The sequence below is a fragment of the Botryllus schlosseri genome, chromosome 11, assembly GCF_051294905.1.
Source record: "Botryllus schlosseri isolate E-star chromosome 11, Bs_hap1, whole genome shotgun sequence".
Lineage (NCBI taxonomy): Eukaryota > Metazoa > Chordata > Ascidiacea > Stolidobranchia > Styelidae > Botryllus > Botryllus schlosseri.
The window spans coordinates 1,706,475-1,723,735 of NC_137246.1; the positions used below are offsets into that span (position 1 = coordinate 1,706,475).

Here is a 17,261-nt window from a genome sequence, read left to right on the forward strand (position 1 = left end):
GTTTGTTTTTTTCATGTAAAAACATGCCTGTTGCCAAAAAAAGTCAAAATTTTGATTTTTTTTTTAGGTCAAAATTTTATTTTTTTTAGGTAAAAAAAAACCGCCCCAGTTATCAATAATCTTCAGATTATATCTTCATCTGCCAAAGACACACACACACAATGTACAATGCGATGTAATGTTATAGTTAAGTTATAGTTATAGTTGGCGAGTTTTGAATAAGAGAGTAGTGCTTTTTTCCAGTTCTACTTGCGCATTTTGATAATCCAGTACATTGTACAAGTCCGGTCCCTATGAATAAGGATGTGCTATCGAATATGAACTTTGCGTGGATATACGATGTGTACTTTTATTGTGAGCTGTCAATCGACTTAGCTTCACTCTTGGTAGGCAATCAGCGAGTTTGAACTAGTATCCATCAGTCTCACCTAACAGATTTTAATTTGCTTGTGATATTATGGCTGCAATTAAGGTTACCGCTGTCACGTAGTTCAGTATGACAAGTTAAGGGGCGTTCATATTGGCCGTTTTTATTCTACATTTAGTTCATATTCGATACCAACTAAGTCGGCATGAAGGCGTGTTATTTTGCGTTTACGCTAATTTTGTTGCTCTGCTCTGGACCTTGCTTCTGCTACTACAAGGTAATTATCCGCTATGACAATTACGGCATTTCATACATTATTAGGGTTACCATATTTTGGAATCGGGAATGGCGGACACTTTTACCAATCAGGCCGTGTTATTTTTGGCATTTCAGGAGCCAGATGCCAAAACTGCCAAAAATAAAAATTTGAAAATGCCAAAAATAAGCAATTTTTGGCATATGCCAAAAATAACACGGCCGGCCAAATAGTGCATTTTGTTCATGGTGTTGTGTTAACAGGACCGCTTTACAAGCGAGAAGATCATTTGTGAAAGGCAGGTTTCTTAATCTGGGTACAGCCCATCCATTAGGGGTGAAAGCATGGTGTCCTAAATGGTGTGGGTACAGCGAGATTGAACAGCAATTTTACGAGCATTTTTGACCGGCTTGTTGAGCGCTAAATTTGATAAAACGGGTATCAATGAGAAGCTGCCGCAGTACTGATTATTAAAATATAAATTATACTCTGCTCATGGAACTGGAACCCCCAAAATCAACCACGATTTTTGCATCGCGATCGAGTTGAATGAACATGGTGACGCAACAAACTGTCTGGCTATTTCTGAGCTGCATAGTCTCGTTTTGCCAGACAGTCTTGTTGCGTCAATGTTCTTAAACAATCTAACCTTCCCAGGACTCTTCCATGCGAGTTGGTAATATTAAAGCCACCTGAAGTGACAAAAGTCCTCCGAAAATATATCGGTAGACTGAAGGAGAAATGATAGTCGGGCTACTAAATACAATGTGTTGAGAGATAACACAGGAAACTCCTGAAAAAGGATCGGGAAGAAAATTCTTTCCGCGATGAAATCGATGGCACTGGCGTAGTGATCTCTTTTCATGATGCATGGAAGCCGTTCGGCCCTCCAAAGACTTGGAAGCTCTGAAAACCTTTTGTGGATGACTGGCAACATTCTTTACCTCAACGGCTACTGTTGAAGCCGATATTTCCCAGATTCGTTGGGCGAGAAATGAATTTAGGAGAAACTTAATTAGCTGACATGAGTTTGGAAGCACCGTTACAGTGCAAACGATTTAAGTCTATTCAACAGCTGTGACAATCAGCTGTTGAGCGTGTTTGTTAGGCTTTTCTTTCTTTTTTTTGCTCATTGGCACCGATTCCGATGGATACAATCGTTAGGTTTTTTCTTCTTATCATTCTTCGTTGGCACTGATTATACATGGATGCTGCACATTTTGTGGTGTCTTTTGTCAAACTAGCCCAAATAAAGCGTTTTTGTGACTAATTCGAGGCTGAAACTATCTATTTAGAGGACGATGCCAAAACTGCCAAAAATAAAAATCGAAAAATGCCAAAAATAAGTTATTTTTGGCAGTTTTGGCATATGCCAAAAATAACACGGCCTGTTTACCAATTGAGAAAAGTTAGTTGATCAAAACTGAAATCAGTCGATTTCGCTAAAAATTTGGTGGGTTGACTAAAAAAAAAGTCGTCGCTTTCGATCGAACCACCAATTTCCTATTTAGCACCATTTATGCCCATTTTCCCTCTAATATATCCTTAATCTTAGCTGTAAAAGCTGTATAGCGGGACAAATTGCCCGAAAGGAGGACATTTACGCGTCATCGGAGGACATTTTCAAAAACCTGAAAAAGGATGACAAATCCTCCTAAATGAGGACGTATGGTAACCTTATACAACAAGCCTGTGCAAAGTGCGGCCCGCGAAGCCATTCTGTGCGGCCCGCGAAAGGTTGCTTGGAATTAATAAAATTAAACCTGCTTTTTGAATGTTGATGCATGGACTAAAACCATAGGCTGTACCAATAAACAGGTAATTCGTTTACTTTGAAGCCTGTTCATTCATATGCCACGATTACGCTGCCTATCCTGCGTAATCCAGATTCAAAATAAAGGCAATGTGGCAAAGTATGAGTAACAATTATATTCACAAGAAATTGCTATTATAATATAGTTTAGGCCAAGCCTTCTTTGTTGCCATTGTCACATTACGCATCATACGGGTAGGCTACGTGTTTCAAATTGTTACGTGAGGCGTTTCCAAATCCCTAATTCGAAAAACAAGTCAATCGGTGCTCGCGATTACTATTATACTATATGACTCATCATATATCTATCGCCCATAAAGGATGAACAGACATGTCAAAAAGAGAACGCCGAAAGCTGGAATTCAAAGAAGTTGGGGGTAAACCCGTCCTTTTAAGTTTTTGCCGAGCACGAAACACTCGGTCAGGGGAGGGTGAATTTTAAAAAACTTTGCTCAGCATCAAGACTATTTGAGCTGCACACTGTTCGGAATGCAGCAACCGAGACAAGCTTTTTACCATCCCATATACATTTTAGTGCAGTGGTTCTCGAACTGATGGGCGTGAATGCATCTGAAGGGAGGCGCGAAGCTAAAGATGAATGAAAAAAACTTTCGCGCTCCGCGCGATTTAACCCCTGCTTATACTTTATTGCTCTGTTTATTGTCCGACTTTGATATTACAGAAATCTCTCACCAACAACCATAACCTTCCATGCCATCAAACTATCCGTCGGGATTGCTAGCATGCTGGTTACTCTTTTTAATATGTTGTGATATGTATCATGTTTAACATTGTTTCGAATCATGACGGAGAATAGATTTTTTTTAATTATCCGCCACTTTCTCATTACCTAACATCAACACATTCACTTAGCAGCATTTATTAACAATGTAATTTAGAAATAAAATTAAAATACGCTGGAGAATATAGCTAAAAATTTTCACTCGGCCCGCCACGGTATTTTCTACTTCTCATTTGGCCCGCATAGGAAAATAATTGCCCACCCCTGCTATACAATATGGTTTATTGAATTCACGTAAAGCATAACATTCAAGCGTTGTATGTCGTGTGTAGTGTACCTGTGAAATGTAGCCTACATACATTAAATATTGAACGTTAATTTTCGAATATAGATGGCCATGTCCAAAATAACATAAAAGGACATTGTCGTAAACATCTATGTTTTCATTCATTTTTATTTTCAACGCAGGGCTCAAAGTTTATGAAACGCCTTCACCCAAAAGCCTCAACGAGCTCAGTTTTTACTGACAGTAAGTAGCTGGATAATTTTATATCAACTCAATTTCCGGTCGTCCGTACGTTTATCAATATAAATTATAGACTTCATCGTTCATAACGCAGTCATGGCAGCGATTGATCACTTAGAGATGCTCTATGGGTCTATAGAGGGTTGATAATTACATGGTGATAGCAAAAAAACTGGGCTAATGGAGTTTTCGGAACCAGCGCCCAAAAATAGCCGAAAACAATAAAACATCAAGCCAATCATAAATTTCTTCCGATTTTGTTAGGTATAGTGTTAATTCAGGCGCTGAGGACACAGCACGATATGTAGGTTACAGTGCGATACAGAGACATTACGAAGTAATGAACAAATGTGATGCTGTCGAAACGACCAGGTACGGTCTCTCAATCGAAAATACACCACGGCCCGCTGTAACATTGTTTGCTTTTGATCTTTCGGCTGTCTTTTTAGATTTAGACGCTTTTCGTTGATCTTTTCAATCGCTATTCACTCTTCCTTCACCGGGTAATTCTATAGACTGTTTTGGCAAAGACGCCGTATGAACAGCGACATATATAGGGCCATAGTCGCGTCGATGGCGGTGGATTCACTAATATCGCCAACATATAGTCAAAAACTAAAATAATGCAGATGTCGAACTCTAAATGTAGAAGCAGGCTGTACGTATACTTGAATAGGGTTGCATTTAAAACAAATGGTGTTTTAAACAGTGTTTTAAATATATGCCATTTTATTAAAAACAAAATTCTTTTTGTCAAACGTTGTATAGTCATGCCATAATAGTGTAAATTATAGAATGTTAACATGGAATGGCAACGACCGATTTTGCAGCTTCGTTCCGCTTCGCTGAGGCTGGGGTGAAGAATTGATTTGCGTAAGCGAGTCTAGGATTTCTGGCAATCTAAAAGCTATATTCCCGAACGCAAAATTTACTGAATCTGGTCTTCATCGAAAGCTACTGTCGCACCGATACCGAAAATATGAATTAAAATATGATCAGGCACTGATCCACCTAGAATCCAAGTCTGAAATATCGGCATTGTTCGAACAATCGGAGAGTCGCAACGAGTCATTGTGTCGCGGTTATCCGATTGTTCTGAACAATGCACATTTCAGATGTTGAGGGTGATTTTTCGCCAAAGACGGGAGCGTGACCATATTTATATTCATATTTTTGGAATTAGTGCGACAAAAGCTTTCGATCAAGATCAGATTCAGTAATTTCCCCGCTCTGGAAGATAACTTTTGGATTGGCAGAAATCCTACAGTAAAACGCAAACCAATTCTCCACTCCAGCCTCAGTGAAGCGAAACGAAGCTGCAAAATCGGTCGTTGCCGTTCCATGTTTCTATAGTGTAAAGACTTTCGAAAAACATGTAGTATGAGCCTATGGGCGCTTTGCACCCAATATAGTCGACATATACGATATGGGGTGGCTGGAATCCTCGAAGTCGCGTCGGCGGTTCAACAGTTATAGCTATATGGGTCATGTAGTTATTAGGGCTGGGCACAATGATTCGAGTACTCGAATCTGAATCGAGTATTAATTTTAATGATTCGAGTCGAGTAGTAAAAGACGATTTTTTCGAGTACTGAAATTATACGCTCCTCATCACTGAAAGTTGATTTATCAACGAGGAGTTTATCAACGATCAACGAGTTTATGCTAATTTCACTGTTGAAGCCTTGAAACCTTGATTGGCCGTATCGTAGCATGCGAAACATGAAGTACAAAGCTACGAACGTTACTGGAAATAGCACATTTCCGAAGTCATGATCATCCCAAAATATTGTCACCAAGTGCAATGAAATCGGTATGGTCGAAAAAAATAACATAAAGTATCCTTAATATGACGGATAACAGGCATTATATTCTTTGTGGTCGCTTAAAAGGTACATATTGAACTTTGACATATAATATTCTGCTATGACGTCATAATGAGTGATACTCGATTACTCGACTCGACTCGAAGCATTTTACGTGATTCAGAATCGAATCACTCAGGTAATCGATTTTGCCCAGCCCTAGCTTATGGATCATTGGTACGGAATGGATGTTCTCACGATTATGACCGCCTATAACATAAAATGCTGCATAACGATGTAGACCTGGTCAAATATATTTTTGGTCCGTTTAAGACAGGGATTGGAAGCCGTTTTCGGAGGCATATTTACCCTATATTTCAATGGTCAATGCCCTTCCACTGTGAGGTCAAAATTAAAGATCCGTGACGTCATGGCTAATAAAAAATAAACATTCAACATTCAACATTAAGATAAAAAAACATGCTTTAAGCAAGGGCCATGTTTTAAACATGTTTGTTTCAAAATGAGTTTTGTGCTAAATGCAACCTTAGACATAAGCTACTTTGATTCCACAGCAACGATACATATGCTTGAAGCTAACATCTTCCAAATAAGCACTTATGTAGCACCATTATTTATTTCATGGTGCGATTGTACATTTGTCGACTTGAGAACAACATTTTGATTTTCAGATTGCCCGCAGACTTCCTTCGAGTTCCCCAATTCCAAGCAAACCACCGACTACATACGGGTTAAAACGCGTATTCCAGACCTGCCGAAATTCACCGTCTGTGGCTGGTACAACAGATATGAAGCTGTAGATCAAGACACTCTGATATCGTACTCTTCAGCTGGTGGAGCAAATAGCATCACATTTTTTGTAACGGGTGCGAATGATGTAGACATTTTCATAAATAATGAACATGTCAATGAGTATTTACCATTAGCAACCAAACGAGAATATCATATTTGCATGGTAACACACGCGGAATCCACAGCGAATTCTTATGTCTACGTCGATGGGGTACTGACGGATGTATTTAATGGCAACAATGAGAAGGTCGTAAAAGGAGGAGGAGTTTTCATTTTGGGACAAGAGCAAGACAACAGAGGCGGAAGCTTTGCAACTAGTCAGTCATTTAAAGGTAAAATATCCAACTTCATGCTCTGGACCAGGGCGTTGAGTGAAGAGGACATTGTGAAGATGTACCGCAATCGATGCACATGCCCGACAGATTATCTCTTCACGTTGGAGGATAAAAACATTGAACTCTTTGGTGGCGTTTCGTCGATTCAACCTCATACATGCAATTAAGAGTCGTGCATAGAGTCTTATCTTCGATGCTGATAAGTGATGCCAATACTAAATGTTGTGCAACATATAACTTTTACAATCCGTTATTCTCAATACTGCTATCATAATTACATGATGAAGCATTATCTTAACTCTGATAAAACATTGTGTCAATCAATATAGGTATTTCTCATGAAAGGTAGGAATAGGCTAACAGACTCATGCAGTAAATGTATATATAGAATATAATATACAATGTGAAAATTATAATCTCGCCGACATGCACGTCGGGAAACACACTTGCTTTATCAGTATTGGGTTTCTGCAAGCTTACATAATTCATGTTGGAATACATATGCGAACCATACGATATTATTTTCTTCTTGCCTTTCTGAGCCGTTCAGACTTAAATCTCAAGCGTATAAGAGAATAATCTTCAATGGCAGGGTGGCCCGCGGCTGTGAGGAAGGCGGACCACATTAAAGGATGCGCAGAGCCAAAGGGATGATTAAAATATAGAAAACGACGTATTCCGCTGTCCTAATCGATGCATTGTTTTTGTGAGAGTTTGACGTACTTTTTGATCTCTGCTTAGCTGAGACTCGCACTCTATATTATGAATTTTTTCTATACTGACGGAAATATATATTCCTGTAGTCAGCACAGCTTCTACACAACTATAGTAGTGGAAGTATTATCGAAATGCCTACTCAATCACACGTAGAAGTAACGATTTTTAAAACATGCTAAAACTACTTCAAGTAGAACTAAAAAAGAAAATTACTCAAGAATGAGCATAGTTTCAAAACGTACATTTTAGTAGTCAATCGGTGGTGGCTGTACTTTCTCATTAAAATGATGTACACTCTCAGCGAAAACACAGAATGACAAATAGCAATGCAGATAGGTTTATTTTTCTAAAAAAGGATTTAGTTTCCATGATACTTAAGAGCTATTTCGCTCAGTTGTCTTGACAATTTCAACCGCAAAATTGATGCAAACCCATCCAAAAATATTTTATCATAGTTGGCCCTATATCGAGAGTCCTATCGATCGCACCCTATCCTAAACTGTTGAGTGACGTTGTTATAAATTTCATCCGCCAATGTAATTTTCTCAATAAATCTCTTCCTCTCTCTCAGTCGCTATCCCTCTCATCTATAGCCGAAATATTTAGATCCTTTAAACTTCTGGTAATACGACTTCATATAATACGAATATATATAACATCTAAATAGCTGTGTTTCATCTAATAATTGTATTGGTATGATGACACTCGATGACTTATTTGTCTCTTTTACGTCTTGTTTCCTGAGATACATTCGTCATTTTAGTTGCTACGAGATTAATATGGCCAATTGGCCATTAGCGTATGTATGCAGCTAGTGTTGGCGACCTATGCCTCGCGAGCATATATGGCTCTTTTGGGTATAAGATATGGCAGTTTAAAAAATCTTTAATTTTGTACTTAATTTATAGATATTGCGGTAACTTGTTAGTAGAGGTGGTCAGTAATGAAGTACTTCTACTTTTTGGAAGTACTCGAGTAGTTTTCCTTTACTTCTGGTACTTACTTAAGTAGATCTGATTTTCTCTACTTCTACTTCTACTTCTTAATATTTTGTGATCTACTTACTTACTTTTCGCTATTTTCAGTTTGTCAAGTAGAAGTAGCTTAATCCCCAATACGAAAGATAGCCTGAGGAATTTCGGGGCTGTTTTCACGGAGTACTAACATTTAATATTCATAAAAGTCATGTAAAGCCCCGAAATTTTGTTGCACTTCACGCACAGTAGTTATGGAGTGACAAATATGTTTTCACGAAAGTATCAGTGAATATAATTCAGGTACCGAATTGCTTGGTTCCGCTCACACCGCATTGGCGCTCATATCAAATATTTCATCACAGTAAATATGGCTCACCATAACGTTTGAAACTGCCGTTTCGCAATCTAGCAATTACCTTTCATATCGTCATCTAGCAGCCAATGACGTTTCCTGCTAATCTGGAAAGTCTGGGTTTTTTAACGTTACACCTGTTTTAGCAGATCACCATTGAAGCTTTATGGACAAAAGACATGAAATTTATTTCCCCTTTTTAGAATTGGTATTTGTATTCTACTTTCAATTCCGAGTATCATACATTGATTTCTAATTACTTTCAGTTCTTGGGTCTGCAGAACACATATGTTGAAGCATAAAAGCAAGTGCAGTAATGTCTCTATTTTCCGAAAATAAACCTACACTAAATATAAATTTTACGATACACAATATTTGTTGTTAACGTATACTAATCGTGCAATGTGTTGAAACCGTAGAAGATACAACTTTTCCATATTTTATCCTCGCCTAAACTTGGGTCCTTATAATATGGCGTAGGGCGCCATGTCATGATATTCTTTAAAACGGGATCTTCTAGTAAACAAAGGGTTAGAATCGCATTTTCATATCAATACTATAATTTGTATCCCATGATGCGGAAAAATGCTTATTCTGTCGAATATTGATACCTCCTGGGATGCATCAATATGAGTCAAGCTCTCCGCACCTCACGCATAGCTCAATTTGCAGCTTTTGACAGTCCATGCGAACGAATTAAGACTGTTTTCAAAGCTATACTTACTTATATGAGTAGATTTAATGTCAGTAAATTCTATTTCTACTTCAAGTAGTTTTAGGTGGCTTATGCAAGAATTACTTTTACTCGTACTTGAGTAGAATTTTTCGTCGCTACTTCTACTTCTACTTGAATGGCTTTATTGACTACTTTGACCACCTCTGGTTACTTCACGGAGAGAGAGAGAGAGAGAGAGATATGATATTCTTTTTCGGCTGCACTATCGAGATGCTTTGACGACGGAGATGCGATACGACCTTAAGCAAGGTCATCTTGTCTGCACTCCCGTTTTCTCATCCATGCTATCCGTGGATGCTGAGCGCGTAGCAGGATAGCTCCGGATACCAGTTTTCCAGTCTTTGGTCTGACCCAGCCGGGGATCGAACCCACGAAAAGCCGCACGCATCACCATTATACTATCATTCACGGAAGGGGAAGAGACGGTTCGGATTGATTCATTATGTCTACTGCATTATCATACCGCAAATCCTATGTTCCTTCGTACTCTATTTGTGCTTACTCTAGTTTAGGGTTGCCATACGTCCGGAATTTCCCGGACATGTCCGGAATTTCACTGGAAAATCTGCGTCCGGGAGGAATTTCTAAAATATGCCTAAATGTCCGGAATTTTGAAGGCTTGAAGTAGGCTGAAAAGTTTTTCGTAAATCAACAGAAACAATATTATTTTCAAGCAGATTTATGCTATTCGAAATTCTTCTTCGCGCTGCGCGCGAGTTAAAGCAACGTATATTGGTATTAGTATGGGCACCAGGTACCACCCTCGCCAAAAAATGCAATCAAAAATAAATATAAATAACCATCATTTACTGAAATAAGTCAAATTATATAAGCCAGTGCTTTTCAACCTTTTTGAGCTTCATTCGCACTTTTTTGTAAAATAAATTTCATTCGCACAAACTAACCGAATATTGTTATACAATATAAGAAAATGAAAATACAACATTTATTTGCTCAGATGTGCAACAAATAGACTACTTCATTCATTCGCACTTTTTTTGTAAAATAAATTTCATTCGCACAAACTAACCGAATATTGTTATACAATATAAGAAAATGAAAATACAACATTTATTTGCTCAGTTGTGCAACAAATAGACTACTTTGTATCTTCAGATATTAAGTGTCTCATTAAAAAGGCTACTATTTCACTAAAACCGTTCTACTAGAACTTGGATGGCCAGGTCTTGAAGTCTGTTCTGCACTGCTATCCAACATACAGCGTATTTTTCCTGAGTGAGAAATGTTAGCTGGAAGAAATCGATTTTGAGAGCTGACAAAAAGGCCCAGGAGGCTCAAGTATGTCGAAAGAGTGAAAAACCAACCTGTTAGTGCTGAGGCTTTCGCCTTATGTCTTGGAAAATAAGGTTCAAACGATCAAGGAGAGTGGGCACCTTAGAGCTCGCTACCTTATGATACGTTGCTCCATTTTTTTTCGATTTCCCATTTTCCGGCTCGCGAGTATGTGAGAAGAGCAAATAAACTCACGATACTGTGTGTTCCGCTTTTCAGCTCAATCTAACTTGAGAATTCATGACAGCTTAATAACGTTAAAGCAGCTTTTCACACTACCACCAAAATCTGAGTTTTTCTGGCATCTCGCGACCCGAGCCTCAGCCATAAAAAGGAATTCAATTTTAATATTAGTAGTATGTAATGATTTTACGGACCTGCATGACATACAGAACGCGCACACCACAATTCTATCCAATACAGTTCTGCAAAATATGTCTGACGCACGCGATTTCAAATTAGGCTGAATTAAATTCCTCTGCGGTTTCGCAATTGTACTACTGTCTCCTCCAGGGTTGTCAAACAAACCCCCAAGAACCCTGATATGCAGGTCACATGGAAAATATATTAGAGGTCTCCAGCCTCGAGAGAAACTCGATTCGCGATATTATAATATGAAGTAAATTCAACGTTTCCATTCGTCACACACATTCGCAGGGTTGATGCCAATATATCACTAAAACGAAGGGAGCATAGAAATATGGCAACTTGAACCATCGTTAGAGCCACTGCTTTATAGGCTTGTAACTTTACTCATCTGCCCAATCATTGTATTATTGCCAACTCCACTGTTTGCGAATAAAAGCGGCAGCTAGAATAGAACCCCAATGATCTGTAATATAATGTAACACACTATTGTGTGTATATACGCTGGTTAATGAAGTATTCAAATGAAAAATAAGGGCACGGGTTTTTAGGTATTTCGGGAATAAGGAATTTAGGTGCGACCCGCGAGCGATCTGAAGTGTTGAATCCGGCCCGCGACGTCAGTTTGACACCCCTGGCCTACTCAGATTGCAAGAACGGGACTATTCAGTGCCGACAATGGAGCATATCAATGTCGAGTGGTTTGGCCATCCAGTATCGGTAATTTTTCGACCACGGTTTTGTGGACGCATTTTATCAGCCGTTTGTTGGCCAAAACTTTCCGTCTTCATGTGACCCGACGCAGAAGGAGTTGACGCTAGGGCTGCATTTAAAACAAACGGCGTTTTAAAACACTTAGTTTAAAACATGTTTTAAGCAGTGTTTTAAAAAAGGCCTTTAAAAAAATTGTATTTTTTCAAGTTGCAAAATTATGCCATAATTGTGTAAATACTTGACAACAAAAATGTTGTATAAGCCTACGGACAATTACCAACCAATGTAGCCGACATATATCGATTTAGGATGGTTGATTAGGATGATTTAGGATGGTAATCGGTTCAATAGCAATAGTACATATATTTCGTCAAAGCAGCTATTCTTACCCTATTTTCGCAATTGTCAATGGTAATCCACTATGACGTCACACTTGAATATTCGTGACGACAAGTCTGTAATGATGGTATTTACTACATAGGCTTACCATATTTTGGAAATTTAAAAAGAGGACACTTTTCCAGAATTTTCAGACTTGCAAAAAAGGAGGAGCATTCTCAAAAAATGGTAAATTTTACCCACTACGTGTCGGTTGACTAAAAAAAGGTCATCTTTCTCGCCCGATGCCCAAAATACAGTTTTTTACTTCACATTGACAGGTGGTTGACTTAAAAAACGGTCAACTTTCCTCTCAGCTCCCGAAATACCCGCGTTACTTTGGTGCTGCTTTACGGCATCACAGTCGGATTTTGCTATAAATATGACAAAAATTCTCAAAAAAGAGGACGAAATCTCAAAATGAGGACAAGAGGGCGTCCTCCGAGGACACTTTCAAAAAAGTCAAAAAAGAGGACAAATCCTCTTAAAAGAGGACGTATGGTAACCCTATTAGTACTATCCTCGTGCCTCGCACTAATCGAACAGGTATTACGGAAGTATGATGGTTGCTTAGCGAAAGCAAGCAGAAAGTCAATTTAACGTCATTTTTCCAGCCTGTCGCAGGCTCAGACATGCTGATATAGCCTACTGTATGTCTGCCACTACAACAGCTTCTAAACCAGGCTTTTGGTTACGTAATAATTATAGTTCGAAAATAATAATTCAATACGGCTAGTGAGAGCTACGACTATAGTGATGCGTCGTAAGTTGAACAAGTTTTTACAATTGCGTCGCACCAACAAAAGTTACACTGCCCTTGAATTTCCTATTAGGTTTATTTGAATTATTCAAGGTCAGAAAAATTAACAGTATCATTCACTATTTTCATTCGCACTCATTAGGGATTTTCATTCGCACCGTTCGCACCACCTTCGTCATTCGCACTCACACGGGATTTTCATTCGCACCGCTCGCACCATGTTCGTCATTCGCACTGCAATTTTTTTCATTCGCACAAGTGCGAACCGTCACACAGGTTGAAAAGCACTGATATAAGCGAACGGTATATTCCTGGAGTTGGTTAAAGCCGATTGGACGCTTCAGTCACAGACAGTGGTTCCAAATCTTGGGATCGTTTGCCTTTATCTGGGGATCGTGATGATGTTGGACGTAATAAGCTTCCTAGGCCGTGAGTAAGTTTGGGCAAGCTCAAATTTTTTAGTAATCAGTTCATTCAAGTTTTGAGCTGGGCCACGACACATTTTCAAGATGGAAATGAGGTCGCGACCATAAAAGGTTGGAAATCACCGGATGTGAAACCTGCTTGTGCATTTTGTAGTAGCCTAATATATGGAAGAATCAATATTATTGACAGCCAAATGCATATGGTAAGTGCCCAGAAAGTTACATCGATTACCCTATGGTGGGCCCAAGATCAGTGTTTTGGGGGCGGAAGGGGGCAGAGAAAATGTTGTTTCCAATCAGTATAGCAGGGCTGTCAAACACAATCCCGACAGGCCAGACACGGCCCGCCAGACGATTTCATCCGGTCCGCGGATAAATCTATTGCGGACCCCAGCAAGTAGCAATCCCCATAGCCAGGGCCGTAACAGCACTTCGTCAGCCCCCCCCCCAAAAAAAAACTTTGGTCTTGGGCCCCCCATAGGGTTATAGACCGAACGTCTGGGGGGCGAAGCCCCCCAGACCCCCCTCCGGCGATACACTGTTTACCACTCTTCATCATATTCATTGGGATTTTCTTTAGTGGATCAGCTTTTGTCGCCTAAGCGCGCGAAGCGCGCAGAATTTCTAGTATTCATGATCGGTCAGTATGATCGGGAATTGCATACGTTGTTATCAATTTTTATCTTCTCTCTGCTCACGTAATCAGATTTGCCGGTAGAGCTGAGTGAGGTGTGTTTGAAAAGGTAGGACCACTCAATAATAATTAAACATCTTCGGGCGTATACCCGTTGGCAGCAAGAAAACAGCATCTCGTCAGGCCCCCAAAAACGTGGGTCTTGGGCTCCCATAAGGTGATAAAACGCCCCCCCCCCCCCATCACGTTGTTCGCGTTTGTCACGAAATTACCAGTACTGTACTGAGAGCCAGCGCGAAGCGCGAAAATTTTCGATAATTTATGATAAAATCTGTAAATCAGATCGGCGACTGCATATATAATATGCCATCAATTTATTGTCCTCTCTACTCACGTAATTAGATTTACCGGTAGAGCTGAGTGAAGTGTCTTGAAAACGGGAGGGCCCGTAAATAATGATTAAACATCTTCGGGCGGGCGGAACCGTTGATATGACTTCGTTACATGATGTTATTTCGTGACTTCCAGTCTGCTATATCAAAAAATATAGAACCGCCCAAACGTAGGCTTCTAAACTAAGAGAAGCACACGATTTCAAATTGGTATTTCCTCACTGGCATAAAATTTTACCCAGCGGGATAGTATTGGTCTTGTGAGGTTCAGATTGAAAAGACAGGAATATTCGGCGCCAGTCATTTAGGCGCCTATGGACAATTAAACCTATATGTATTTTGTATATATAGCGAAGTCTTTGATCTGCATAAGGGCATATACCTTTTCGGCCAAGCTTTTCTCGCTGCCCAATCGTTCTGGCACACTTCTTGGAGTCGCATGTTATATGGCCTAAAACTTGATTGTATGTCTTGGTGGGTCGTCGCGCGGTAATGGCCCAATACCCAATGAGAAAGATATACGGCTACGTGAATTCGCGCACAGCGCAAAAAAATTTTGAAAAAATTGCATAAATTTTCCAAAAATACTCTATGATTTATGCTAATTCAGGAAATAATTTTGGGCCCCCCATCGAGCTCGGCCCCCCCCCCCCCCAATTGGGGGGTTTGGGGTGCGGCAGTTACGGTGCTGCCCATAGCTCACATTACAGAGGACCCAATTCATGACCTATGTTCCTCTCCATTTCTGTATACAGTCGATTGGCAATGCTTTGCTAGTGTGACGTCATATTAACGGACAATGTGTTATACCTCACTTTTAAATCCGTTAGTGGGCGCTAAAGAGTGTCCGGAATTTGCTTCACAAAAATATGGTAACCCTACTCTAGTTTGCCAAACATTTGCATTAAAATGCGTGTTTAGTTTATGTCGGGGTATAATGTATTAGGTTCCGTTTTCCTGTACCACCTTTTGGGTGTGAATACACACCCTTTTCGCGAAGAGTGTACTCTCCCGATGCACCGACAGATGGCATTGTGACAATTGCTTACAACTACATGTCATAACCGCTGGAATATATGCGCGTAACTCCTATGCGCGGTATTTCCCACAGCTTGTTGCGTTGCCTTTCAGCTCAAAACGAATTCATGAGTATTTGCGGCTAATTGATCGGTATAGGTATTGGTAGATCTCATGCAAAGAATAACTTTTCTTTGAATGCATAAATTGCTTGATCTGCAATCTCGAACCCCAATCAGCATATAGTTTGATCGTTCTTATTTCTGATACGTTTGGATATAAGAATATCAAACAAACACGGTTCAAGTAATTTCGATGGTATAAAAATCCCAACCCCAGACGTTACGATACATTGGTGGTTCAGTGGTAGGATTCAAGCCTGCCACGCGGGAGGCCCGGGTTCGATTCGCCTTCGACAACGACTGCGATGCAATGACCTGATGATGGCGACGAACCAAACCGAAAGAATTGCATTTATGAAACTATTGCTATTTTATGTATACATAATTGAATAAAAATCACAAAACGGTTCGATTCCAGGTCAATGCACTTTTAGTCCTAAATCGATTTTTTACTAGTATATCTATCATTTCAAGACATGCAGCGATACAAAGAATAACACTTCGCTGTATATTGTGTGGCAACAACACCCACGTTTGATGACTGTAGGAGGCTGACATTTATGGCTCAATTACAATTGAATAACATCCAGACGTTAAAACGCATATTTCAGAGGCAATTAAAAAATAAGCGTTTTCCTTCCTGTAACATCGTTCAATGTATTTCGAAATCTACTTACAACTACACAGCACACACATTTACATTCGCGCCCATTCCGTCGACCTCGTGACTGAAGAACCAGTTGGAGAGCTCTCAGCCAATCATGCGATTCACTGCAATTGCAAACACTGCATAATTTTGGTCACCAATGCCCCTGATTTGAAAACGGTTCAACGTTTGGCAACATTGTATTTGTGAAAGCACTTTCTCAGTAATGAGCAAATGGAAAAGCATATCACGAAACTTGATTCCGCGAGTATGCACAATGCAGTGAAGATTTAAAGGATAGGGTTGATGAATTTCAGATTTTGTCGTGAATCGCATTTAGTGGCATCAGTGCAAATAGAGTTCGTCGGTCACATGCCAGGGTTTGAACACTGTGACTCTGTCCTATTATATTGGCACGCGCTATATACTACCAGCTGTGGCGTTTGGTACCTAGGCTAGGGTTACCACTTACCATACGTCCTCTTTTAAGAGGATTTGTCCTCTTTTTTTAATTTTTTGAAAGTTTTATCGGAGGACGCCTATAAATGTCCTCTTTTTTGGAGACCTTCGGTTAAATATAGGGCATAACTCGACTGAGATACAGTAAATCAGCACTGAAGTAACGCTCTAGCGCAGGGGTTCTCAACCTGGGGGGCGCGGGAGGCTCTCAGGGGGCGCGAGAAATTGACGAAGTCAGTATAGGGGGGGCGCGAGAAATTGACGAAGTCAGTATAGGGGGGGCGCGAGAAATTGACAAAGTCAGTATAAATTGTACGTGTCTGAACATGTGTTTCACATCCATTATGAGAAGACGATTAATGAAGATGAAATTTATTCCATATTCTAGAAAGCTTGCAAAATACAAACTCTAGCAACAGCGCTCAACTGAGTATAGTCTGATTTCAACTTCATTTGAGCAAATTTTTGAAATTCTTTGGAGATATAGAGAGCAATTCCCACTTGTAAGTCATTCATTGCTTCATAGCTTTGACAGTAGCCTAAAGCTTGTCGCGCTGGGCAGCTCTTGTTAGTAGCTTGCGAACTGCACTGCCTAAGACAGACTTAGATGCAACAT

General features: G+C 39.8%; 1 protein-coding gene across 1 annotated transcript; it reads left to right on the forward strand.

Annotated features, from left to right (window-relative positions):
• The first annotated feature begins 214 nt into the window (after positions 1-214).
• LOC145450481 (neuronal pentraxin-2-like) lies at positions 215-7,173 on the forward strand. Its single transcript, XM_080329000.1, has 3 exons — positions 215-644; positions 3,647-3,707; positions 6,202-7,173. Exons 1-3 carry the CDS (start codon positions 573-575, stop codon positions 6,822-6,824), a joined length of 756 nt encoding a protein of 251 aa, XP_080185126.1. The 5' UTR covers positions 215-572; the 3' UTR covers positions 6,825-7,173.
• The last annotated feature ends 10,088 nt before the right edge of the window (positions 7,174-17,261 follow it).